General features: G+C 44.9%; 2 protein-coding genes and 1 non-coding gene across 3 annotated transcripts in view; 2 read left to right on the forward strand and 1 right to left on the reverse strand.

Annotated features, from left to right (window-relative positions):
- Nup210l (nucleoporin 210 like) overlaps positions 1-22653 on the forward strand; it is a 107761-nt gene extending 85108 nt beyond the window's left edge. Inside the window, exons 30-40 of the mRNA XM_034499743.2 lie at positions 388-562; positions 1836-2011; positions 4047-4264; positions 8842-8978; positions 10171-10294; positions 12224-12373; positions 14483-14730; positions 19436-19637; positions 21402-21506; positions 22251-22325; positions 22409-22653. Coding sequence (XP_034355634.1) covers positions 388-562; positions 1836-2011; positions 4047-4264; positions 8842-8978; positions 10171-10294; positions 12224-12373; positions 14483-14730; positions 19436-19637; positions 21402-21506; positions 22251-22325; positions 22409-22509 — 1711 coding nt within the window. The 3' untranslated portion in view covers positions 22510-22653. The remainder of the gene's footprint in view (positions 1-387; positions 563-1835; positions 2012-4046; positions 4265-8841; positions 8979-10170; positions 10295-12223; positions 12374-14482; positions 14731-19435; positions 19638-21401; positions 21507-22250; positions 22326-22408) is intronic.
- On the forward strand, positions 9255-9361 carry LOC117707929 (U6 spliceosomal RNA). Its single transcript, XR_004606674.1, has one exon. It is a non-coding gene; the product is annotated as a U6 spliceosomal RNA (small nuclear RNA).
- A 525-nt stretch (positions 22654-23178) lies between the features above and the next one.
- Rps27 (ribosomal protein S27) lies at positions 23179-24272 on the reverse strand. Its single transcript, XM_034499765.2, has 4 exons — positions 24109-24272; positions 23698-23806; positions 23439-23549; positions 23179-23260 (listed from the first exon to the last, which is right to left on the reverse strand). Exons 1-4 carry the CDS (start codon positions 24112-24114, stop codon positions 23232-23234), a joined length of 255 nt encoding a protein of 84 aa, XP_034355656.1. The 5' UTR covers positions 24115-24272; the 3' UTR covers positions 23179-23231.
- Positions 24273-26079: the final 1807 nt, after the last annotated feature.

Here is a 26079-nt window from a genome sequence, read left to right on the forward strand (position 1 = left end):
GCCTCAAATTCACAGAGATCCACTTGCCTCTGCTTCCCAAGTGCTGGGATTAAAGACTACCATGCCCTGTTGGAGGTTTTCAATTATTTGTTTTTCTTTTGTTTTTATATACATGTGTGTGTTGTTTTATGAGCTGATGTGCTGCTCTCTCTGTACTGTTTATTTTTTAAGTTTTTAGTTTTCTGAGATGGGGTTTTTCCCATATAGCCCATGCTAGCCTAGAGTTCACTCTATGTCCGGGTTCCCGTAATAGGCATGGCGATCCTCTTGTCAGTGTGGAAGTACAGGTGAGCCAACACACTCACCTTAGTCTAGTCAGGCTTCACCTGCTTCCCTCCGATCACACAGGGCTCCCGAGAGTGCCTCCTTGCTCTGTTTGTCTTCTAGAGAAGGGGCAGCCTTTGTGAGTTCCCGTGTTCTCAAGTGTTTCCCGAATTCCTCTGTCATTGAAGAAGACGGTGAAGGCCTCCTGAGATCTGGATCCATTGCGGGTACTGCAGTATTGGAAGTCACTTCCATAGAACCTTTTGGAGTCAATCAGACAACCGTAACTGGAGTCCAGGCGAGTCAGGGACTAAATCAATAAAATAATGGGGTCTGTGGTATAGCTTAGTACCAGAGTCCTTGCCTAGCATTCAGGAGCTTGCTTAGAGTCTGATTCCAACACCTCTAAAACTAAGTAGATGGAATGCCATGGCCTAGGAGTAGTGTCCTCTCCTGAGAATTAAGCGCTCCCCTGGAAGACAGACGAGCGTGTCAGAGCGGAGCCTGACGTGGCTTCGGAGCATCACATTAACACAGGCCTTCACGCCCTTGATGGAAGGGATTCACCTCGAAGATTTGCAGAGATGGGTGAGAACAGAGCACAAAAGTGCTTCAGTTAGAGTCTGTGTTTGATGCTGGGTGTGGTGGCACATGACTTTAATCCTAGCACTCAGCAAGCTGAGGCACAAGGACTGTTGCATATTCAAGGCCAGCATGGGCTACAGAGTGAGACTATATCTCAAAAAATATATGAATGTTTGACTTCTCTATAGAATTAAAATTTTTAGAGTGAAAAGAGGCCGAAGAATACTTCTTGGCCTCCTGGCGCAGATCAAATGTAGAAGAGGTCCCAGAGGCGTGTTAACGCAACACCAGTCTTTTGAGTACTAGATCCGGGCTGTATTCCAGCCCATATTTAGTCCTGCTGTCTGCAGTGCCTCCTTTTACTACATAAAGCTAGAAAGTAACAAACTTGGATCAGATTGTTTTTCTCTTACTGTAATCTAGCTTTCCTACTATGGAAAATTCTACTGTACTTCTGATATGCAGTCATGTAGTAATAAGCCCCAAGCACTCTGCAGAGAGTAGACCAGGCCCACTCCAGCCTCTCTTCACCTGCCAGCTTAAATAATGAAGCCACCATTCCCTGTGCCATCATATTTCCTTTCACCACAAGCATGTCTAATCAAAAGCTCTTTCCTACAAAGGAATACTGGGGCTAGGGAGATGGCTCAGTGGGTAACAGCACTCATGCAAGCCTGAGTTCAGATCCCCAGAACCCATAGAAGAGCCAGATGCAAGTGTCAGTAATCCCAGTGGGCTTACAAGAAGTGAGAGGCACGGCCCAGAGAAACTCCAGAAGCTCAAGGGACTGCTAGCCTGGCTTAAATGGCAGTCAGGAGGCCTGGTCAAGATAGGAAGGCAGGGACCAACACCAGACAGTTGTCCTCTGCTCTCCACACACATGCCACACACACCCTCAAGGCTCACAGTCTTGATTATAGATTCTAGTGTGACAGCAGCTCCTGTCCAGTGGCATTCTCTGTACTAGTGGGTTTTGTCTCCCACAGGTAGCACCAGTGACTTACCTTCGATTGAGCAGCTACCCCAAGCTATACACAGCACAAGGAAGAACCTTGTCAGCCTTTCCTTTGGGCATGTCTCTCACCTTTATTGTTGAGTTTTATAATAACATTGGAGAAAAATTTCACACCCATAATACTCGGCTTTATATGGCTCTGAACAGGTATGATGGTCAAAGGGGCGTGGTTGGCACTGTGGTAGAAACCTTACAAGTTAACTCAGTGTTCTGCGGCAGTTTCAGCAGACTTTTCTTACACTCTGAACTTGGAATCTGACCTCAATTTCTTTTCTCAGAATGAAAATAATGAGCCATGTGTGGTAATACATGCGTGGAATCCCTGGAATAAGGAATGTGAAGTGGAAAATCTCTGATTTAAAGCAAGCAGAGCAAGCATGGGCTCCATGCATAGCAATGAGTTTTAGTCCAATGTGGGCTACAGAGTATGACCCTGTTTTAAGGTGCATGAGGCTGAGAGATGACTAGAAATATAGCTTAGAGGTAGAACACTTCTAACATGTGCAAAGTAGTGGTTTGTTCTCAGCAACACATATCCACAGAGCCAGAACCAGAGTATTGCCAGCTGGGTTTGATGCCCGTGACCACAGTACTTAGAAGACTGACACAGGAGGATTGCCATGAGATAAGGTAGTTCTAGGCCAGCCTGGACTACAAGCTGAAACTCTCTCTAAAAACCAAAATTGGCTAGAGAGAGTTCAAGAATGGCTCAGCAGTTCAGAGTGCTTACAACACTTGCTGAGAACTAAGTTCAGTTCCCTGGCACCCACATTGGGAAAGTCACAGCCATAACTCCAGTTCCAGGGGACCCAATGCTCTCTTCAGCCTCTGTGGCTACACACACACACACACACACACACACACACACACACCACACACCACACACACACACACTATCACAGTTTTTTTTTGAGAGAATATTGTCAGCCAAGCATGGTGATATGTGCCTTTGCTCCCAGCATTCAGGAGGCAAAGACAGGCAAGCCTGGTCTACATAGCAAGGCCAGCGCTTCCTAGGGCTCTATAGTGAGACCATGTTTCAAAAACAAAAGAATACTATTAATTAAGAAAGTTTCAAGTAGGTTTTGAATCTCATAGTGTTAATTTACAAAATGTACACAAGGAACTACCTAGGATTATCAGAGAGCTTCTCACGCATTCCTCCTTTGGAGCCCCTCACACTCAGGAATTGTTTCTTGTTGTCCCTAATAAATCTTTTATTTAAAATAAAATAGACAGTTTGACTCAAGCCAGATATTATGACACTCCCATAATCCCAGCACAGCTCTTGAGAGATAGAGGCAGGAGGATCAGAAATTCTGTGATATCCTCAACTACATAGGAGTTTGAGGCTAGCCTATACTATATGAAAGTGTCTCAAAACAACACAAAGAAGTTTTATTGTGACAAGATGTGGTGTGGAAAACCTTTAATCCCAGCATTCAGGAGGCAGAAGCAGGCAGATCTGAGCTTGAAGGCAGCCCGATTTGGACAGCAGGTTCCAGGACCGCTGGGGCTACATAGTGAGACCCTGTCTTTAAAAACAAAAGAAAGAACCTTTATTAGGAAGAGCCAAGTGTACCTATAATCCCAGTACTTAGACAGGCCATACCCATAATGCTAGTGTTCGGGAGGTGGAGGCAGGAGGATCAGAAATTTGAGGTTATCCTAAGCTACATACAGGATCAAGGACAGCCTGATTTACATGAGACCCTCTCTTAGTGAGGTGGCTCAGCAAGGCACTGGCTGCCACGCCTGATGACCCAAGTTCAATTTCCAGGTCCCAGATAGTGAAAAGACAGAACTCATACCCTCTCATACCCTAAAAGTTGTCCCCTGACTACCACACATGGGCTATGGCATACATGTGCCCATCACACACACACACACACACACACACACACACACACACACACACACAGACAATTGATAAAAACTTTGAAACAAACTCATGGTAGGTTCTCTCAATCTCTTCCTATGTAGTATCTCTCTTCAGGAATTATTCATCTGTTTGGGACAGGATCTTGCTTGGCAGCTCTGGCTAGCCTGGTATTCACTATATACACCAAACTGCTTTCTTCTGGCAGCCCAGGGCTTCTGCATGCTGGCCAAACATCCTGTCACTGAATTACATGCTCAGCTGCTCTTTTTAGACACTTCTGCCTTTCGTGTCTGCTTTCAGAGATGACTTGCTGCTTATTGGACCAGGAAACAGAAACTATACATATATGGCCCAGGCTGTGAATAAAGGGGTGACAGTTGTGGGGCTTTGGGACCAAAGACATCCTGGCATGGCAGATTACATCCCTGTTGCTGTAGAACATGCCATTGAGCCAGACACCAAGCTTGTCTTTGTTGGAGATGTCATCTGCTTCAGCACCCAGCTTGTCAATCAGCATGGTGGGTATATGTCTCCTTAACCACAAGCAGAAGACAGTTCTGTTGGGTGGGGCGGTGCACACTGTTAATCCCAGCACTAGGGAGGCAGAGGAAGGTGGAGCCCTGTGAGTTTGAGACCAGTCTGATCTGTATGACCAGTTCCAGATTAGCTAGGGAGATATAATGAGACCCTGGCCCTTCAGCACCCCAAAAAAGTATTTATTTATTTTGTTTCTTATAACACTTTATTTGTGTGGGGGGACAAGAACAACTTGGGGGACTTGGATCCTAGGGATTGGACTCAGGTTAGTGGCAAGTGCCTTTGCCTCCTGAGCCATCTGATGGTTTGGAGTGTTTCATTATTTGTCATTCTAGCTGAATGACCATTTTTCTCAATAACCAATTAAAAATTAACTAGTAGCACTTGTCACTAGTAGCCTACTGAACACAACTTTTTATTAAATAATGTAGATAATCTGGGGTACATTGTGTTCATCTCAGCTTCTGAAGGAAGGTAAGTAACTGCTAGGTTAAAATTAATAAAAGTGCCAGGCATGGTGGCACACACCTTTGATCCCTGCACTCAAGAGGCAAAGGTAGACGGATCTCTACGACCACCCTGGTCTACAAAGTGAATTCCAGTACAGAAAAAATCCTGTCTCTAAAAACTAGAAAATAAATAAAATAAAAATAAAAAAGTAAAAGCTGGACTAGACACAGCTCCATGATTAAGAGCACTTCTTATTCTTCATAGGACCTGAGTTCAGTTCCCAGTGCCCACATGGTGGCTCACAAGCGTCTCTGACTCCCCTCTTCTGACTGCCATTGGAAACAGGCACATATGTGGATGTGGGCAGAACATTCATATACAAAATTGAAAAGTCTACAGATACTTAAAATTATAATAATAAAAGAAAAATCAAGGGGTTTTAGTTTGGCAATCAAGTATATATATGCTATTCTATGAGACAACAATCAGGGACTAATCAAATGTCTGATAGGTTACTGTGGTAAGGTTATGGAGCCTGAGTTTGTGCACGTATGCATGTGCCCTGGCACACAGAGGACAACTTTGTGGAGTTGGTTCTTCCTTCACTGGGGGTTCAGGAAATCAAAGTCAGGTCATGAGGCTTACACAGAAAGCACTTAATACTGTTCTAGCCAAACCATTTGCTAGCCCTAAACTATCTTGACCTGTAAAACATTTCTATTGGAAGGAAGTTCTATTAAGTTCAATAAAAATGATAAAAAATTATTCCTTGTGTTCAGTCCCTAGCATTCAAAAATTAAAAAGTAAATTTCTCCTTGGCTAGGAAATGCTAATTCTTTTGGCTTTACGGGCAGAATGTCTGAAAGTGGTACATACTGCCACAAGTCATCTGCTATGGAGCCCTGTTCTCTAAGCATACAGCCATCATTTGCATCAGAGCACTGGGACTCCTAGGAGATTTCTACTTTAGACTTGTTCATTGCTAATGTTGCCTCATAGAAGAAAGGGATAGAGGGGGTCAGTGGAGCCTCACCCTTTAGTACCTCGCAGTGAGTTGTATGTGATTCTGCCCTAATTGTATACAACCTTCTAGCCTTGGGTGGTGCTAGAGTGCATACATAGTGGAAGGCTAACTGGGGGAGGGACTACATCTGTGCAGCTACAGGGAGTTGTCTTCTCAGCAGTTTTCCAAGTAGAACTTTGATTTGTTTAGTCACTGGCACCCTAGAAGAAGAGGGCAAACAGTTATATGTGACTTCCCAGGATACAGTTCCTCAGCCATCCATGTCTGACTGGCTGGATGATGTAGAGCTTTGGCTTTGGCCTCTTGTAGTGAGAATTTTGGTTTCTTTGAAAACCACAAAACTATTATAGGAATACGTTTTCATTGTATCCCAGGTGTGGGATATGGGTCTGCTTCAGCAAGGGTGTGATTTTGCCAGTGGCAGATAGTTTTTGCAATTGTGTGACATTTAGAATTCTGGGAACTTTTCAGAGGGTACATAAGTGCTAGAGCCCCAAAAGGAGGGGTTGTTGGTTGTTGGTTGTTAGTTGGTTGCTGCTGGCCATGGTTTGTTAAGTAGTTATGCACAAAGAAGAAATCAGATACCCTGACAGCGAAGATCAGCAGGAAGTAGTCTAATGATAACATTGCCCCCTTTCTCCTTTACCCTTTTTTCTCTACCTAGTGTTAGGGGGTTAAAAAGGTGGAAAAAGAGATGCAGAGGAGTAAAAGGAAAAAAGAACCCACAAAGTAGCAAAAGCCAGCTCTAGCCTCTTTTCTGGGAACTGTGCAGGGTTAAGCATGACAACATTGGATTTGATTCTAACATGAACTACATGTTTTACGCCAGTTACAAAGGTAGCTTTAATCACCAAGGTTACATCATCCAGCCTTGGAGAGGACCTGCAACGACCAGTGGATAATCCTAGGCCTGTGAGCTAAGCTTGCTTCAAAGTCAGTAATAAAAATTATAATTCTACAATTGGGTGAAGCAAATGTTATTTAACATTTATGGGTGGGGGTAGGGCATGGGTAGAGATATCACGATGCACACCTGAAGGCCAGAGGACAACTTTCAAAAGTTAGTTTTCTCTTCTCTCCCACCATGTGGGTCCTGAAAATGAACTCAGGCCGTCAGGCTTCAGAGCGAGCTCCTCTCCCTGCTGAGCACCTTGCTGACCCCAGAAGCAAGGCTGTGTAGCTGGCTTCGTGCCAGAACCACCCTTCAGTTTTGCATTCTGGAATTTTGGAAGACAACTAAGTCCATACTAAGTCCATACTACAACAGATAAGAAAGCAGAAGGCCTACATGTCAGGGTCAGGAATCCATAAGTATCAGGTGTAGTGGCACATGCCTTTAAACCCAGGATTTGGGAGTCAGAGGTAGACAGATCTTTGTGTGTTCAAGGCCAACTTGGTCTACATACCAAGTTTAGGATAGTCAAGGATATGCAATGAGACCCTACCTCAAAAAAGAAAATGGGGTGGAGAGATGTCTCAGCAGTTAGGAGCATTTGTTGCTCTTCCAGAGGACCCAGGTTCAGTTTGAAGGGATTCTGGTTAGCCTGAACAAAGCAAACATGACTCTGGCAGGCCTTACCCTTCTCTCCCATTCCTTCTGCCTTGATTTAAAAACAAAACAAAACAAAAAACAAAAAAAACAAAAAACCTGTTAGATTATATTCCTAAAGCTAGCCACCAAGGTCTATTCCCTTATTTGGCCACTTCCTCCTTCTAAGGCTGACTACAAAGGTCCAGCTATCAAAGTATTGAAATCCAGTAATTAAAAGCCCTCTTTAGTTAACCTAATTCACATACCCAATTAAAATTAGACACATCACCCAATCAGGGGGTTTCCTGTTTACCTTTATAAGATGCCATTTGTCTATGGAGCACATCTGTCTCCTCTCTAGCCAGAGGCAGTTCTTTGTCCCCACCCCCAAAATATCCCTTCCCCTCTTCCTTTCCCCTTTTCTCTCCCTCTGTTCCCTGCCCTCTGTCTCCTTTGTTCTCAGAACTTACTTGGTCTTGAGCCAATAAGAGAGGTTCCCAACACCCACATGGTGGCTCACAATCATCCATAACTGGGATTTCAGGGAATCTATTGCCATCTTCTGTTGCCTTTTTTTCTTTTTTCTTTCTTTTTTTTTTTTTTTTTTTTTTGCTGCTGTTGCTTTGTTTTGTTTTGTTTGACAAGGGTTCTCTGTGTAGTCCTAGCTCTCCTAGAACTTGCTCTGTAAACCAGCTGGCCTCGAACTCAGAGAGTTACCTGCTTCCTGAGTGCTAGAATTTGGGATTAAAGGTGTATACCACTACACACAAAAATGCAATCTTCTGATCTCTGAGGGCACCAGCCATGTGTGGTACACAGGCATACATGCAGGTAGTACATATATATACGTACACATAAAAAATAAAAAAAATTAAAAGCTGGACATGATAACATATGCCTTTAATCCCAGCGCTCAGAAGGCCGAGGCAGGCAGATCTGTGAGTTCAAAACTAGCCTAGTCTCAAGACCAAGTTCAAGAACAGCCAAGGCTATACAGAGAAACCCTGTCTTAGAAATAAACAAACCAAAAAACAAGCAAGCTAGAACAACAACAAAACAAACAAACAAACAAAAAACCTCCAAAAGCTTTGGAATAACTTAACATTTGGCCTCTTCTGCCACTGTGCAATTTAATCCAAAATAAAGCAATCCTGCCTCCTGCCTCCTGCCTCCTGCCTCCTGCCTCCTGCCTCCTGCCTCCTGCCTCCTGCCTCCTGCCTCTGACCATCTGCATTTTGTTACCTTTGTCCTGTTTATATGAGCTCAAAGCAAATTCATGCTTAGCAAGATCTAAAGAAGGTTTAGTGCAGTTTTCCTTTTTTCTAAGATCAGTTATATTGTTCACCTCACTAGTTCACTGCTATTATGAGGGCAGTAAGTAGATTTTGTTTTGCTTGCATGATATAGGAAGGGGAATCTGACATTCAGAAAGCTACCTACATTCTTGAAAACAGAGTGATCTTACATGCCTCCTGATTGAGACTTTGAATAAAGTGATTTATGAATTTACACTGAAAAATTGCAGCCAAGCACTTTCTCTGGTCTTTTCCCAGGTGAGCCTGGGGTGTGGATGATTTCTACCAACAATATTGTACAGACAGACACGGTCACTGGAGTAGGAGTGGCTAGGAGCCCAGGAACTGCAACAATTTTTCATGACATCCCTGGAGTCGTGAAAACGTTTCGAGAGGTACACCCAACTGCACCACAGCTCAGAAGACTGGAGTGACTGTGCATTTGTTGGCTGAACATGCCAAAAACATCCTAGGGTGGAAGTGCACTTGCTAACAGACACCAAAACCGTTCATTTAGGGAAACACTGCAGAGATAGAGCACTCGCTAGCATGCCCAAGTCCCTAGCTTCCATCCTCACCTAAAAACAAAACAAAAAAGCAATTTTCATTAATAACAGAATTCTTCCCAGAACTATAAGTAATCTGATTTCTGTTCTAAGAGGTCACTATGAGTGCTTGACTCAGGGAACATATTCTAAAGTTGGATCGATAAAAGAGAGGGCTAGCATGGCCCCTGCACAAGGACGACACACAAATTTGTGAAGCATTCCATATTTGCACTGGTGGGGGAGGGGATGGATCACCATGAGGCCTGGGAGACAGCTTAGCAGGTAACCCAGAACCAATGCCGAAAGGCAGAGGTGGCGCTGCTCATCTGTAATCCCAGCACTCCTGTGTGAGACAGGAGGCAGAGACAGCAAGTCTGCCAGATGCTTCCTTAGGAGCAGAAACAAGAGATACCCTGCCTTAAACCAAGGAGGAAAGAGTGAACCAACTCTGGAAAAGTTGCCCTTTAACTTTCACAGACATGCCATATAAAATAAATCTTAAATGGATCATTGTGAGTATGCATCTATATGACTGTAATCCGAGGATGCAGGAGGTTGAGGCAAGACTGCTGAAACTAGAATTCAAGGAAAACCTTGGCTACACAGTGAGGTCCAGGCCAACCTGGGCAACAGTGTAAGACCCTGTCTCAAAACAAAATAAGAATATTTCTTCTGGGGATGTAGCTCAGTTGGTACAGTGCTTTACTAACAATGTAAATGAAGTCCTGGGTTCGAGTTCCACCACATAAATCAGGTGTGCACATAAATCCCAATACTGGGGATGTGGAGGCTGGAGGGTCAGAAATTCAAAATCATCCTAGGCTATAAAGGGAGATGCAATGCTAGCCTGGGATACATGAGACCCTGTCTCAAAATAAAATAATAATAAAAACTTTTCAGAAGTAAACAGATTTTGTGTTTCTCAAATACCTCAAAATGCCAATTTTGTGTTTGTATGAAATAGATACTTTTGGCTGAAATAAATGAGGGGTAACAATGGAAGGGGAAGGGACCTGATTTTCCTTTGATTTGCTGACAGGTAGTAGTCAATGCATCATCAAGATTGACATTCAGCTATGACCTGAAAACTTACCTGACCAATACCCCCAATGCAACTGTATTCAAACTCTTCATCAGCACAGGCAGAAATGTCAACCTCAAAGGTAAGGAGTTTCTCTGCAGGCCTCCTGATTATGTCCATCTTGCTATCTTCCTTCACTCATTTTACTCCTTTGGTTTAATATGTTTCCTTTTATTGACTGTGCTTAGTAGCAAGTACTTGTAATGCTAGCATGTGAAAAGCTAATACATGGACTGAAGAGATGGCTTACAGGTTAAGAGCAGTGGCTACTCTTCCAGAGGACACAGGTTCAATTCTCTGCCACATGGCAGCTCACAACTGTCTGTAACTCCAGCTCCAGGGTTCTGACACTCTCATAAAGACATACATGTAAATAAACACAAGTGCACATAAAATTAAAAAAAAAAAATCTTAGGGGACTAAAGAGATGGCTCAGCAGTTAAAAGCACTGGCTACTTTTCCAGAGGACCTAGGTTTAATTCCCAGAATTTACATGGCAGTTCACAGCTGTCTGTAACCCTAGGGAATCTGACATTCTCACTGAGATATAAATAAAAATAAATCATTTTTGTTAAGCTTAAAAAATGAGAGAGAATGGGGCTGGAGAGATGGCTCAGGGGTTAAGAGCACTGGCTGCTCTTCCAGAGGTCATGAATTCAATTCCCAGCAACCACATGGTGGCTCACAACCATCTGTAATTGGATTTGATGCCTTCACATAAAATAAATAAATAAATCTTTAAAAAAAAAATGAGAGAGAAGCTAAGACACAAACATTACAGCATGTTCAAGGCCACCCTGACCTATAGCAAGATCCTATCTCAAAAACTAAAACAAAAAAAATTCATCTTATTTCAAAACTGCCTCCAATTTTTATAAGGATTTTTATTAAATCATGTGTCGGTATGTGGGTACGTGCACGTGGGTTACATGGGTGCTCGTAGCTGCTCTTTGCCACTTCGTGGGTTCTTCCCACCTTTATCCCCTCCACACAGTCTCACCCTCTATCACTACACAGCAGAGAAAGAAGGAAGGAGGAGAAATCTCTGAATCTAATTTCTTTCCTTTTGTTTCTTCTTCAAGCATGACTAATAACAAACCTAACCCAACTGCCCTAAATGATCAACACCCACCCATTCCACAGCTTGAGGCCCTAGCATTTATACACCTCTGAAAAGTTCCCATCATTCCAAACATCACACAATCATAGAAACTATCTGCAGCTCGAAAAACCACGCCTCTGCACAAGGCAAATCATAGTCAGATGGTGTGAAGCAGACCCATATTCCAGGTGTGGGCCTGAGATTAACACCTGGGAGAACACTTTCTTATAGTATTTCTGTGCTTTTTAAAGAAACCAAAATTCTAGAATTCTCACTACACGTGCTATAAACTGAACTTGGGTTCTCTAGAGCAGTGAGTATTCTTAACTGCTGAGCGCTATAGCCTTGACTTGGTCTTGGTGTATAAACTAAAATCCATGAGATTTTAAAAATGATGACTGGATTAAAGTTGGGATTTTATTCTTTTTTTTTTTTTTTTGTGGTGTTGGAGATCAATGGTAGGGTCTTGTACATGCTAAGTAAGCAAGCATTCTATTATACTGCTGAGGCATACTCCTACCCTGGATTAATGGGTTTTTGGTTTTTTATTTTTGTTTTTGAGACAGTGTCTCACTATGTAACCCAGGCTAGTCTAGTACTCACCATGTAAAAAAAAATCTGGCTTTGAACTTTGGCCTCTGCTGTAGAGTGCTGGGATAAAAGACATCTTGGGTTTGTTTTTTAAAGATTTTTTTTATGTGTGTCTGCCATGTGTGCAGGTTCCCATACAAGGATGTCAAAAACCTTGTTTACTGGTTTTGACATCCAGTGCAGGTGCTGGGAACTGAACTCAGGTCCTCTGGAAGAACACCATGTGCTCTGTGTCACTGACCTATCTTTCCAGTCCCCATGATTTTCTTTTACAAACCCCTGATGCTAACAGTTATTTAACTCTTATCTGCTTCTTAGGATCCTGTACACCAAGTCAAGCTTTGGCTGTTGAAACCGTCCTTCTTCCTGAAACCCTCTTGCTGTGTCATGTGCAGTTCAGCAACACTTTACTAGACATCCCAGCAAGTAAAGTCTTTCACATCCATTCAGAATTCAGTGTGGAGAAAGGTAAGGTCCAGCAGGGAAGAGCTTTCTTTTGTCCTGTTTCTACACCTGTCACCCCCCTGTTGAACTATATTTGTGTTTTCTCAAACTCTAGAGCCTTTCTCAACCCACTCAACAAAAGGTTGTATTTTTTTTTATTTGTTTGTTTTGTTTTGAGGTATCACATATCCCTGGCTGGCCTCAAACAAAAATAACCTCTGACTGATGGTCCACCTCCAGAGAGCTAAGACTGTAAACTGTGCTACCATGTCCAGTTTACACACTGGTGGGGATCAATCCTAGAGCTTTGTGCATGTTAGGAAAACCCCAACTGAGCTGTATCCCCTATTCAACAAACTTTCATTCGTGCTGCCTAAAACATGCTGTTTTACTATATATAATTTACTTTTTGTTTTGGTTTGTTTTGTTTGTTTGTTTTTGAGACAAGGTCTCACTATGTAGCCCTGAATGGCTTGAAACATATTATGTAGACCAGCCTGGCCTTAGACTCACAGAGATCCACTAGACTTTGCTTCCTGCGTGCTGAGATTAAAGGCATATACCATCATGCCCAGGCTTAGTTTTCAACATGTAGCACAGTATTTGAATATTCCAAATGAATGTCATTAAGAGGAAACACAGGGTAACGTTCAGATGGCTTGATATAAAGAACTAACCCAAAATAAGAGCTAAATAGAGATTTAGCTAGGCCTTGTGGTATAAACCTGTAATCCCAATACCTGAAAGGCTGAGGTAGAAGGATCACAAAATGAAGTCTAGTCTACAGAGTGAGTTCAAGTTTATCTGGGCAATCTAGTGAGTATGTTCAAAATAAAATAAAAAGGCAGTTGGGAATGCTCAGTGGTGGAGTGATCACCAGGCATGTGGCAGGTCCAAGATCAGTATTACACACAAAGTGTGTGTGTGTGTATGTACACTCAGTGGAGGAGGGGAGAAGGGGACAGAAGACAGGTAGAGAGGAGTAAGGGGAGGAAGGCAGGATGATAACCCAATTGAGCTCTTGAGCTGAGCCCTCGCAGGTTGAATGGTATGGGTAATGAACACGCACTAAAAGGTTCATTCAGAAACCTGCTGGACACTGAATAGATCTTTAGAAAGTTCCAGAACAAGATGCAGATGGAATGGTACCTTCACTCTACAGCAGGGCACTAGACCAGCAGCCTAGTCTATAGAGGAATAGCAGAATCACTCTGAGAAAGGTTTAGTCTCCTCAGCACTTTATACCTGCTTGTACCATACTGTTTAATTTTTTTAAGATTTATTTATTTTATATATGCTAGTACACCACTGCTCTCTTCAGATACACCAGAAGAGGGCACTGGATCCCATTACAGGTGGTTGTGAGCCACCATGTGGTTGCTGGGAATTGAACTCAGGACCTCTGGAAGAGCAGTCAGTGATCTTAAGTGCTAAGCCATTTCTCCAGCCCCCATACTGTTTAATATTTGCTGAGTGTTGACTTGAGTCTAGCTGCAGCTTCCCCCAAGGACAGTCTCCTTTTCTCTGGTATTTTCTCCATAGCAGTCAATTGTGTAACAGAGCTGAATGCTATAACACTCTTTTTCCCTACCCTAACTTGTTTATCTCAGTAGAGCTTTTGGGCCTTCCTGCTAATGAAAGGGTTAAAATTTTTCAAAAACTCCTAGCAGGCAGAGCAGAACTAAGAGTACAGGTTAGCTTGGTCATGAGCTCTCATGAGTTTCAGGAACTTGGCTGACCACAAGATAGATGGTCAATTACAAATAGGCTCTTAGAGAATAGCCTATATAAAATGTTCCCCGTGACTGTTCCTTGGACCCTATCACAAACTGAATAATGGGCTGGGACTTTCCACAGGTACTCTTCAATAACCCGTCTTCACTCCCTCTGGGTTGTAGTTTCCCCCCTGAGTTGTGGTTTTTGGCTTTAAATTCTGTCTCCAAAACCCTGGGGTCAAACCCCACTGCCCCTGTGTGGGTCATGGGTCTTGACCTCAACATGTTGATCGAAATATACCTCTTGCTGATTGCATCAAGTTTGGTGTCTTGTGAGTTACTGGGTGGCCGTGAATTCCTGAGGCTTGGGTGAGGTCCTTCCTTCGTGGGGGCCTTACACTAAGTCTTTCCTTTTCAGGGGTCTATGTCTGCCTAATCAAGGTTCGACAGGAATCAGAGGAGCTGCGCCAGGTCCTCAGTGTGGCAGATACTTCAGTCTATGGGTGGGCAACTCTGGTCAGTGAACGTGGCAAGAATGGCATGCAAAGAATCCTCATTCCTTTCATCCCTGGCTTTTACATGAACCAGTCAGAGTTTGTTCTTGGCCACAAAGACACTGGGGAGCTAAGAATCCTGGGAGTGGAAAGAGTTCTTGAGAGCCTAGAGGTAAGTGTTAAAGTCTGAGACACAGCAGTACTGGGGACAGAGATTTGTTGCTTTTTTCATAAGACTCTCATTACCTTAGGCTAGCAGTAAAATCTCTACATAGTCAAGATGGCCTCAAACTTCTCATCCTCCTGCCTCTACCTCCCAAGTGCCACAATTAAGACATGTGCAACTATACAGAGTTTATGAAGTGATGGGAACTAAACTCAGGGCGAGCACATGCAGCAAGCACAGGTACTCTACCAACTAACCATCCGAGTCCTCAGTTTGTTTGCTTAGTTTTTACGACACAGTGTAAGTCAGGCTACTCTTCGACTGCATACCTCCTTTCATTCTCTTGTCTCTACCTTCCAAGCACCGGGATTACTGGGCATGAACTACCATGTGTGACTGAGACAAGGGATTTGAAAAAGATTTTTCATTCTCATTCCAAGGGTAAGAATGTTCTGGGTAACCTAATTAAAGTTACTATTGGAGCTGGAGAAATTGCTCAGCAGTTGGGAACACAGGCTGTTCTTGAAGAGAACCTGAGTTTGGTTTCTAGAAATCACATCATAGGGCTTACAATCTCCACTGCAGGGAACCTAGTGCCCTCTTCTGACCTCTCTGGGCACCTGGATGCATATATGCAAGCACACACATACAGACATACACAAATAAACTTTTAAAATTGCTACTAAAGAATCTAAAATGCTTTGAGATAAATTTTATTAGGTTTGTTTTTTGTTTTGTTTTGTTTTTGTTTGTTTTGTTTTTGAGACAGGGTTTCTCTGTGTAGCCCTGGCTGTCCTGGAACTCACTCTGTAGACCAGGCTGGCCTCCAACTCAGAAATCCGCCTGCCTCTGTCTCTCTGCATCTGCAGTGCTGGGATTAAAGTGTGCACCACCACTGCCTGGTGTTAGTGTCTTTTTCAAGACAGGGTTTCTCCTGGCCATCCTAGAACTCTCTCTGTAGAGCAGGGTGGCCTTGAACTCACAGATAACAGCCCAAACAGCCCACTTCTGCCTCCGTACTGGGATTAAAGGCTTGCGCCTGGCAATTTTTATTTTTTAATCAACTATGTCTCTGTGTATGTACATGCTCTTAACCTTTAAGCCATTTCTCCAACCAATTGGTGGAAACCCTTATTAAATGATGGACTCTCTTATTCACAAGGCTGGGTACAACTCTGTCAACCTAGACAGTTAACCTTAATGCTACTTTTGTTTTTTAATGAATTTATAATGTACATTGGGCCGGGCAGTACCTTTAATCCTAGCACTTGGGAGGCAGAGGCAGAGGCAGAGGCAGAGGCAGAGGCAGAGAGGCAGAGAGGCAGAGAGGCAGAGAGGCAGAGAGGCAGAGAGGCAGAGAGGCAGAGAGGCAGAGAGGCAGAGAGGCAGAGAGGCAGAGAGGCAGAGAGGCAGAGAGGCAGAGAGGCAGAGAGGCAGAGAGGCAGAGAGGCAGAGAGGCAGAGAGGCAGAGAGGCAGAGAGGCAGAGAGGCAGAGAGGCAGAGAGGCAGAGAGGCAGAGAGGCAGAGAGAGAGGCAGAGAGGCAGAGAGGCAGAGAGGCAGAGAGGCAGAGAGGCAGAGAGGCAGAGAGGCAGAGAGGCAGAGAGGCAGAGAGGCAGAGAGGCAGAGAGGCAGAGAGAGAGGCAGAGAGGCAGAGAGAGAGGCAGAGAGGCAGAGAGAGAGGCAGAGAGGCAGAGAGAGAGGCAGAGAGAGAGGCAGAGAGGCAGAGAGGCAGAGAGGCAGAGAGGCAGAGAGGCAGAGAGGCAGAGAGGCAGAGAGGCAGAGAGAGGCAGAGAGAGGCAGAGAGAGGCAGAGAGAGGCAGAGAGAGGCAGAGAGAGGCAGAGAGGCAGAGAGGCAGAGAGGCAGAGAGAGGCAGAGAGAGGCAGAGAGAGGCAGAGAGAGGCAGAGAGAGGCAGAGAGAGGCAGAGAGAGGCAGAGAGAGGCAGAGAGAGGCAGAGAGAGGCAGAGAGAGGCAGAGAGAGGCAGAGAGAGGCAGAGAGAGGCAGAGAGAGGCAGAGAGAGGCAGAGAGAGGCAGAGAGAGGCAGAGAGAGGCAGAGAGAGGCAGAGAGAGGCAGAGAGAGGCAGAGAGAGGCAGAGAGAGGCAGAGAGAGGCAGAGAGAGGCAGAGAGAGGCAGAGAGAGGCAGAGAGAGGCAGAGAGAGGCAGAGAGAGGCAGAGAGAGGCAGAGAGAGGCAGAGAGAGGCAGAGAGAGGCAGAGAGAGGCAGAGAGAGGCAGAGAGAGGCAGAGAGAGGCAGAGAGAGGCAGAGAGAGGCAGAGAGAGGCAGAGAGAGGCAGAGAGAGGCAGAGAGAGGCAGAGAGAGGCAGAGAGAGGCAGAGAGAGGCAGAGAGAGGCAGAGAGAGGCAGAGAGGGGCAGAGAGGGGCAGAGAGGGGCAGAGAGGGGCAGAGAGGGGCAGAGAGGGGCAGAGAGGGGCAGAGAGGGGCAGAGAGGGGCAGAGAGGGGCAGAGAGGGGCAGAGAGGGGCAGAGAGGGGCAGAGAGGGGCAGAGAGGGGCAGAGAGGGGCAGAGAGGGGCAGAGAGGGGCAGAGAGGGGCAGAGAGGGGCAGAGAGGGGCAGAGAGAGGCAGAGAGGGGCAGAGAGTGGCAGAGAGGGGCAGAGAGGGGCAGAGAGGGGCAGAGAGGGGCAGAGAGGGGCAGAGAGGGGCAGAGAGGGGCAGAGAGGGGCAGAGAGGGGCAGAGAGGGGCAGAGAGGGGCAGAGAGGGGCAGAGAGGGGCAGAGAGGGGCAGAGAGGGGCAGAGAGGGGCAGAGAGGGGCAGAGAGAGGCAGAGAGAGGCAGAGAGAGGCAGAGAGAGGCAGAGAGAGGCAGAGAGAGGCAGAGAGAGGCAGAGAGAGGCAGAGGCAGAGAGAGGCAGAGAGAGGCAGAGAGAGGCAGAGAGAGAGAGGCAGAGAGAGGCAGAGAGAGGCAGAGAGAGGCAGAGAGAGGCAGAGAGAGGCAGAGAGAGGCAGAGAGAGGCAGAGAGAGGCAGAGAGAGGCAGAGAGAGGCAGAGAGAGGCAGAGAGAGGCAGAGAGAGGCAGAGAGAGGCAGAGAGAGGCAGAGAGAGGCAGAGAGAGGCAGAGAGAGGCAGAGAGAGGCAGAGAGAGGCAGAGAGAGGCAGAGAGAGGCAGAGAGAGGCAGAGAGAGGCAGAGAGAGGCAGAGGCAGAGGCAGAGGCAGAGGCAGAGGCAGAGGCAGAGGCAGAGGCAGAGAGGCAGGAGAGGCAGAGGCAGAGGCAGGAGAGGCAGAGGCAGAGGCAGAGGCAGAGGCAGAGGAGGCAGAGGAGGCAGAGGCAGAGGAGGCAGAGGCAGAGGCAGAGGCAGAGGCAGAGGCAGAGGCAGAGGCAGAGGCAGAGGCAGGAGGCAGAGGCAGAGGCAGAGGCACGCGGATTTCTGAGTTCGAGGCCAGCCTGGTTTACAGAGTGAGTTCCAGGACAGCCAGGGCTACACAGAGAAACCCTGTCTCGAAAAAACAAAAACAAAAAGTACATTGGTGTTTTGCCTGTGTATATGTCTGTGTGAGGGTGTCAGAACCCCTGAAACTTACAAAGTTGTGTGCTTCCATTTGGGTGCTGGGAATTCAACCTGGAGAGCAGCCAGTGCTCTTAACTGTTGAGCCATCTCTCTAGCCACATAAATGCTACTTTTAAACATCTTTAGACTTCCAGTCTACAGGCAGGTATGGTGTCATGAGCCTATAAATCCCAGCACCCAAGAGGCTAAAGCAGAACTGCTGGGAGATCCAGACCAGCCTGGGCTACATAAGACCAATTCCAAAAACTTCCCACTTACAAACTTTAGTCCTTGTGACACAGTGCATAGGACCCTACTAGTGCTGGTCCCAGCACTCAAGAGGCAAAAAGAATCAGAAGTCCAGAGTTAGTCACTCCTAGCTTCAAAGTAAACTCAAAGACAACCTGGGCTATATATGGGACTGTTACTGTTACCTGTGATGAAATGCAAACCCCAGTCCTCATGACTGTATAACTATTGGGCCTTCTCTCCAGCCCCCTTCACCTTTTGTTTTTACTGAGACAGGATCTTCCTGGAGCTTGCTATGTGCTATGCAGACCAAGCTGCCCTCAAACTCAAAACATTCTGTCTCCTGAGTGGTAGGATTAAAGGAATGCACTAAGATACTAGCCACTTGCTTTTTGAGATGGCCTCATTGACCCTAGAGCCTGCCTCAGGGATCCTCTTGTCTATGCCTCCCAAGAGCTAGAAGCTTTTATTTTATTTTTTTAAGATTTATTGTTGCTCTCTTCACAGCACACCAGAAGTGGACATCAGATCCCATTACAGATGGTTGTGAGCCACCATGTGGTTGCTGGGAATTGAACTCAGGTCCTTTGGAAGAGCAGTCAGTGCTCTTAACCACTGAGCCATCTCTCCAGCCCTAGATACATATATTTCAAGCATGGCTTCTCTGCCTTGCCCTGGCTATCTGAACTTAGCATGTAATTACCCCAAACTTCCTGTCTCTACTGGGACTGTCATGCACAGAGATTGTCTCATAGCCTGCCTATTTAATAAGTGATGGGGATTTAATACATTCCTCATGCTTGCAAAGCAAAAACTGTTCTGTCCCTTTTTAAATACATCCAAAGTACTGAAAAAGCTAATGACTTATTGGCTGGCTAGCTGAATCTTGAAAACTCTTGTAGTTACTGAAACACTAATTTATCTTCTTTCAAACAAGTATTTTATCTTTTCTCCAAGGTCTTCCACAGCTCCCCATTTCTAGCAGTCTTTGGCCATAAGCACTCTACCCTCACAACAGGCCTAACTATCTACCTCGTAAGAATAGTCAACTTCACTGCCTTCCAGCAGATGTCATCACCTGCTTTCATTAACGTTTCCTGTGCACTGACCAATCAACAAGAAGCTGTGGTGGTCAGAGCAAAAGATGTATCCGGTGCAGGTGAGAACTGGGGATTTTTTTAAGCTTTTTTTTTAAATGTGATCTTCATGCACACCAGAAGAGGGCATCAGACCCTACTACAGATAGTTGTGAGCCACACATATTTGCTGGGGATTGAACTCAAGGACTTCTGGAAGAGCAACCAGTGCTCCTAACCAGAGCCATCTCTCCAGCGCCCCTGGGAACTAATTTTAATCTCTATGGAAAAGGAATTTTGTTATTCACAATGAATTTTTTTTTACTAGAGGTTCTCACTAAGCTTTAGCCAGTCTAGAACTGAACTGAACCCTCATGTCTCTGGCTCCCTACTCTACATTTTACTCACCCTGTGGCTGGGTACTTACAGCTAAGTATCCCTATGTTCCTAAGGATCTACACATCCTGAATGCTGCCATTTAGGGGTACAGTACACTGAGACACCTTTTTTCATCATCATGTGTTCCACGGGACGGACTTTAATTCCATATGTAGGGAGGTAGGATGACCTTTGACTTGTCTTCTCCACCTTTTCTGATACAGGGCAGTCACTGTACTAACTAATCTACATTGCCAGCTTCAAATGTATTTTATACTTGGGCTGAGCATGGTGACCCTGATGGCCCAAGCCCATAACCCCAGCATTTGAAAGATAGTGAATACAACTCCTCATTAATGCAACCTTGCTGGGTAGAAGCAGCTGTAACATTCAACCCATCTTCAGCTCATTAAGTCGTGAGCAAATCTGATCTACACCAAACATTAAAACGCCCAGAAATCAAGTGTCAGGTCACCATAGGCTTAGGCAATGCTACCTGTTCTCAAATTTTATTTGGTCCTTGATCCAGAAAATATTTATATAAGCAGCAATATATGATAAGAGGTAACTATAGGTTTGTTGTTCATGTGTGGTTATATACACTGAGTATGTGAGTGTGAATGGAAACAGTCAACCTTCAGTGCCATTCCCCAGGAACCTAGCCTGCAAGGTTCTCACTGGCCTGGAAGTAGACAGGCTAGGAGGCTTGCCTCTGCCAAAATCATAAGCAGGTGTGCACCTGGAATATTAACAGGAAGGACAGGAGCCTGTGGGTATATAGTTTGGCAGGGGTGGTTTATGCCTTTAATCCCAGCACTAGGGAGGCAGAGGCAGTTAGGTCTTTAAAAAAAAAAAAATCAAGGGCACTAAGCATGGTGGCACATTTCTTTAATCCCAGTACTCAGGAGGAAGAGACAGGCAGATCTGAATTCAAGGCCAGCCTGATCTACAGAACAAGTTCCAGAACAGCCAGATCTGTTATACAGATAACTTCCATGTATGTGCCGTGGTACCAGCATACACAGGCACATACAAATTAGAAATATAAACTAAACCTGCATAAAGCCACAAGTTTTTGGGCTTCAAGTTAGCACATTTTCAAGCAGCAGACTTTGACCTGGGAGCACACAAGATCCCCACAATGCAAAACTATTATTCCTGAGCCAAAATGTGAGAACAAGATCATAGATCTTAAAGCCCCAATTTTCTAAGAGCTGCCATTTGAACTCCATTTGCAGGGCATCAGGGGATGAGACAGTACCTTTGATAGCTGACTGTCCTCTCTAGTATGGGGTCACAGGGAAGCACCAGCACTAGTACTCTGGTTGTCTGAGACAGGGTATGTAGACCTACCTATATGCTAGGACTATAGATGCGTGCCAATGTTCTTAAGCCTCTTAGGACATTTTCAAAGTCATCATCTACTCTGGATGTTAATGTAATCATCTCCTCCCACTATGGCAATGCAGATCACTGTGAAGATTCAGGTGTCTTCAAGAACGTTGTTGGTTCTTACCAGATCTTCCTGTTTACCCTCTTTGCAGTGCTGGCATCAACTGCTTTCATCTTCCTAGGTAAGGAGTCTGCCTGTATACTTCTAACTTTCACAAACCAAAAATAAAAATTAGCTGCTTATCACAACTAGTTCAGGTCATGTAGATTAAATGTCAACTTGCAGGGCGTGGCACATGACTTTAATCCCAGTTTATAGGACAGCCAAGGATACACAAAGATCTTGAGAAAACAGCATTGGGGCTGGAAAGATGGCTCAGCAGTTAAGAGCACTGACTACCAAAGGTCCTAGGCTTAATTCCCAGCACACACGAAGCAGCTCACATCTATAACTCCAAGATCTAACACCCTCACAGACAAAAATTCAAAAGCATTTTCACTTAATCTACCTACATATCTCATATAGTCATCTCTAGGTTACTTATAACAGCTACAGCGTACACTACAAATATACTATGGTTGTACTGGTTAGGTAAGTTAAGTATCAGCATACAGGGCAGTTTTTTGGAGGCAGACTAACTGAAAGCATTCCTTTCCATACTAACATTTAAACCTTACTTTATTTAAATTTTTTTCTTACAATTATTTGCTTGGGTTAGGGAAGAAGGGAGCACAGGCATGTCCTGGCACAAGTGTGGAAGTCAAAGACAACTTAAGGGAGTCTTTTCTCCTACCATGGGGACTTAAGACAGGCTTGGTGTCAAGTGTCTGTTGGCTGAATCATCTTTTGAATGGCCTGTAATCTTCAAGGCCTTCCTGCAAGCAAAAAATCACATAAACTTTTTTGTGGCATTTCCTTTTTCCAGCATACAACGCCTTCCTGAACAAGGTACAGACTATTCCAGTTGTTTATGTGCCAACAATAGGAACAACACAGCCAGGTAAAGAATGGCCCTCATTCACAAGTTCAGATGTGTCTCACCACTCATTTATTTGCCTTCATTATCTTGTTTTTCCCCCCTAGGTTCTTATACAGCCACATGTTCTCCCCCTCACTTCCTGAGCTCACAGCCACCACTAGTGCAGAGTCGACTACAACACTGGTTATGGAGCATAAAACACTAACGTAAATAGATAGGTCCCCTTTAACTATAGAGGACTGGAGATGCCTGATCCTGCAGAAGTTTAGTAGGTAACCCTACAAACAAAACCTCCCAAACAGGTTTATAGTAAGTATAAATAAAAATAAAGGCTCACGGTGGTTAAGACATGTGTTGTAAAGATTAAGTTTCTGGGGCTGGATCACCCTAAGGTCTGTTCCTACCACCACAAAAACTGCAATGGTGGTGCACATATATAACACCACCACTTCAAAGGTATCCTGTCACATATACTTGAAGCTACCTAAGGCCATCTCAACAACACACAGAAAACAGTAATCCTGGCTACTGCGAACTCCCCTTCTCTGCTTCTCAGGTGCTGGGGTTAAAGCAGCCTGTATACCACTATTCCCTGAATGAAAGCAGTCCCCACTGTCACACCTCTGTATGACACAATGTTTCCAGTGTTAAAACCAGTTACTACCAAAAAAGACATTAAAACACAAAGCCCAATTATACGCCAACACCAGTTTTAAACCATGGTCTAAGATTTACACAATGAATCTAGATAAAAATGCCCCCAATGGACTCTGGGTGTTTGGCCACTTACTTGACCCCCAAAGGACCACTCTTCTGTTTGCCCTGGAATACTTGAGGCACCACTTCCTACCAGTTAAACAAGACAAACACTATATATCCAAAATGTGTTTATTGGGAAGGCTCCCACTCATCTTCAATCAGGGGCTTTCAATGCTGCTTCCTCCTGAAGGAGCATCCTGGAAGAAAAAGATGCAAATATTACAACAGCCTGCCACTGACCCTGCTTCATCTGCAGCGTGCTAAATCTTTATAACAGGAGCACAGCTGGCTTTACTAGCCTGAAGGCTTGCATTCTACTCAATCTCTTTCACCTTAGGATCCCAAGGCCAAAACTTCAACATTGAGACCACTTACCTTCTGTCAGCCTTGCTTTTCCACCTGTAGGCTGACAGAGGACAGTGGAGCAGCCAACACACAAGACTACCGTTTGTGCATGGCTAAAGACCGTGGTGATTTTATAGCATCCTGGGGGAAAAAAAAAAGAGAGAGACGAACAAAACTGTTAACTTCTTTCATTCTTCTCCAAGTGACCACTTCTAAACTCGCAAGAAAATAAATTAAGTTACGACCATCAGTACCAATTTTCCCGGACAGCTGAAAACCACTTCCTCACCTGGGCATTTCACATCCATGAAGTAGGAATTGGGGCTCTGCACCAGGCGCTTTTTCTTGTGTTTCCTCTTCTCCTCCTCTGGAGAGGGATGAAGGAGATCCTTTGCGAGCTAAGAGGGGCAGAAATGCAGAGACTTAGAAGCTAACAGTGGAAAGAGATGATGGAAAAGAGCCCCCACTGGCACACACCGAGAACTCGCCCCTCGCCGCCCCTGGTGTCTGCGTAGCTGGGCCGCCATCTTATCTCTCCGCTCCCGTCTACGCGGGTGGCCCGTGGGCCGCCGCGGTTCTGGTTACTGTCCCAAGAGACGCAAAGCATAAATGTGGACCCTGTACGATCCGCAATTAGCGAAAGTGGACAGTGCGGACACAAGAGCAAGTTCTCTGTCGAAACCTGGACCAAGGAACTCACAGGCATGTTCTCGTAGGGAGGTCGTCACCGCCGGAAAGGAGCGAAAGCGGAAATCCTGTTCCTTATATCCGGTATGGTACAGGAAGTGACGTACCCGTGTTGTTTCGCCATCTTGGGAAGGTCCTACACTGTGTTCGAATGCAACGGGATGTAAGTTGACTGCCATATTTAGAAGGTCTGTAAAGGCTCCTCGTGTCGCGGGTGCGTAGCCATGGTGAGAGAGTTAGCTTCTATTTTGAGCTCAGGATTTAGCTGCTGTGAAGAGAAAAATGGATACTCTTTAAATTTCCGACCACACTTTGACAGCTGGAGTGTAATGGAAACAGCTTAGGAGAACACCAGCAAGGAGCTTTATCCAGAACATTTTCAGTTACCAATATTCTTTACCATTTTCCATTTTGTTTGATTTACCCTGATTAACAATTCTAGATGTAAATACGTTTTTTAAATGAAATACTTGCTTGGAGCTGGGGGTGCACTACGTTGGTAGAGTGCTCGATAAGCATGAACAAAGCATAAACCGAGCAGGGCAGGGCGCAGGGTCTTGTCATTGGCTCAAGACTGTAATCTCAGAACCTCAAAAGATGAAGCGGGAGGACAAGAAGTTCAAAATCATTCTGGGCTCTGGGCAAATTTGCGGTCTGAGTGGCCTGCAGGATACCCTTGTTCGAAAACAAATCAAATTCTGTTCATACTTGCTCCACTGCAACTAACCCTATTGTTTACCGTTACTGTTTTGTTGTTGCTGCTGTTTTCCAGTGCTAACGATAGAGCCTGACTTTGTATTCTTACAATTCTTTACCTTTGAAAAATAAAATTAAATATCCTTACACCGCTTGACAGGTGCACTGCTTTTAACGCGCCAATTAAAGGCCAGATGTGGTTGGTCACGCCTTTTTCACTGCATTCTGGCAAAGCCAGGAAGGGACTGATCTAGCAAGTTCTAGGACAGCCAGAACTACAAGAAATTTTGTCTCTAAAAACAAAATCAGAACAAAAAGTATGCTATTTAACTATTGAGCTGCTTGTAACTATTATCACATTGTACAGATTCGTGTGTTCCTGCTCAAAGAAATTAAACTGTCCAAGCCAGACAGTGGCACCTCCATTTCCAGAATTGGGAGGCAGAGGCAGGTGGATCTGTGAACTCCAATGTCTATAAATAAATAAATAGTCTGAGATTAAATGAATACATGTTGATTTTGGATTTTGGCAATATACACGGCAAAGATTTCTTGGGAAATAGGTTCTAGGTTTTAAAATGAAATTCATTCCTTTTCCTAGACTGAAAATAGTTTCCTATGATATTTGTGTATCTGCAATTTATCATGTGAACCAAAGTATGAAAATGGGGATGGAGGGGGCAGGGATGGGGTTTCTCTGTGTAGCCCTGGCTGTTCTGGAACTCACTCTGTAGACCAGACTGGCCTTGAACTCAGAGGTCTACCTGCCTCTAACTCCCCAGTGCTGACTCTAGTATGCCACCACCACGAAGTTTTTTTTGTTTGTTTTAAAGACAGTGTCTTGGTCCCTGGCTGTAGTGGTGGTGCACTCCTTTAATCCCATAACTCAAGAGGCAAGGCAGAGGATATCTGTGAGTTTGAAACCAGCCTGGTCTACAGAGAGATTTCCAGGACAGCCAGATCTAACCCCCACCTCCAAAGCCCCCCAAAAGACAGTGTCTCAAGTGTCAGGCTGACCTTGAACTCCTGACCTTCAGGGTGTCTACCTTGAAAGTATTCAGTTGCAGTCATGCTGTGACACCAAGAGTGTGTGCTGTGGGGTGTTAGGAATCTAAGCCAGGGCTTTGTCCTTTGTAGGCAGTGATCTACCCTAGTGGTTCTCAATCTTTGTTTTGCTTTATACAGTTCCTCCATATTATGATTGCCCCAACCATAAAATTATTTTTGTTGCTACTTCATAACTGTAATTTTGCTACTGGTGTAAATTGTAATGTAAGTATCCGTGTTT

This window comes from Arvicanthis niloticus, chromosome 4 (genome assembly GCF_011762505.2).
Source record: "Arvicanthis niloticus isolate mArvNil1 chromosome 4, mArvNil1.pat.X, whole genome shotgun sequence".
NCBI lineage: Eukaryota > Metazoa > Chordata > Mammalia > Rodentia > Muridae > Arvicanthis > Arvicanthis niloticus.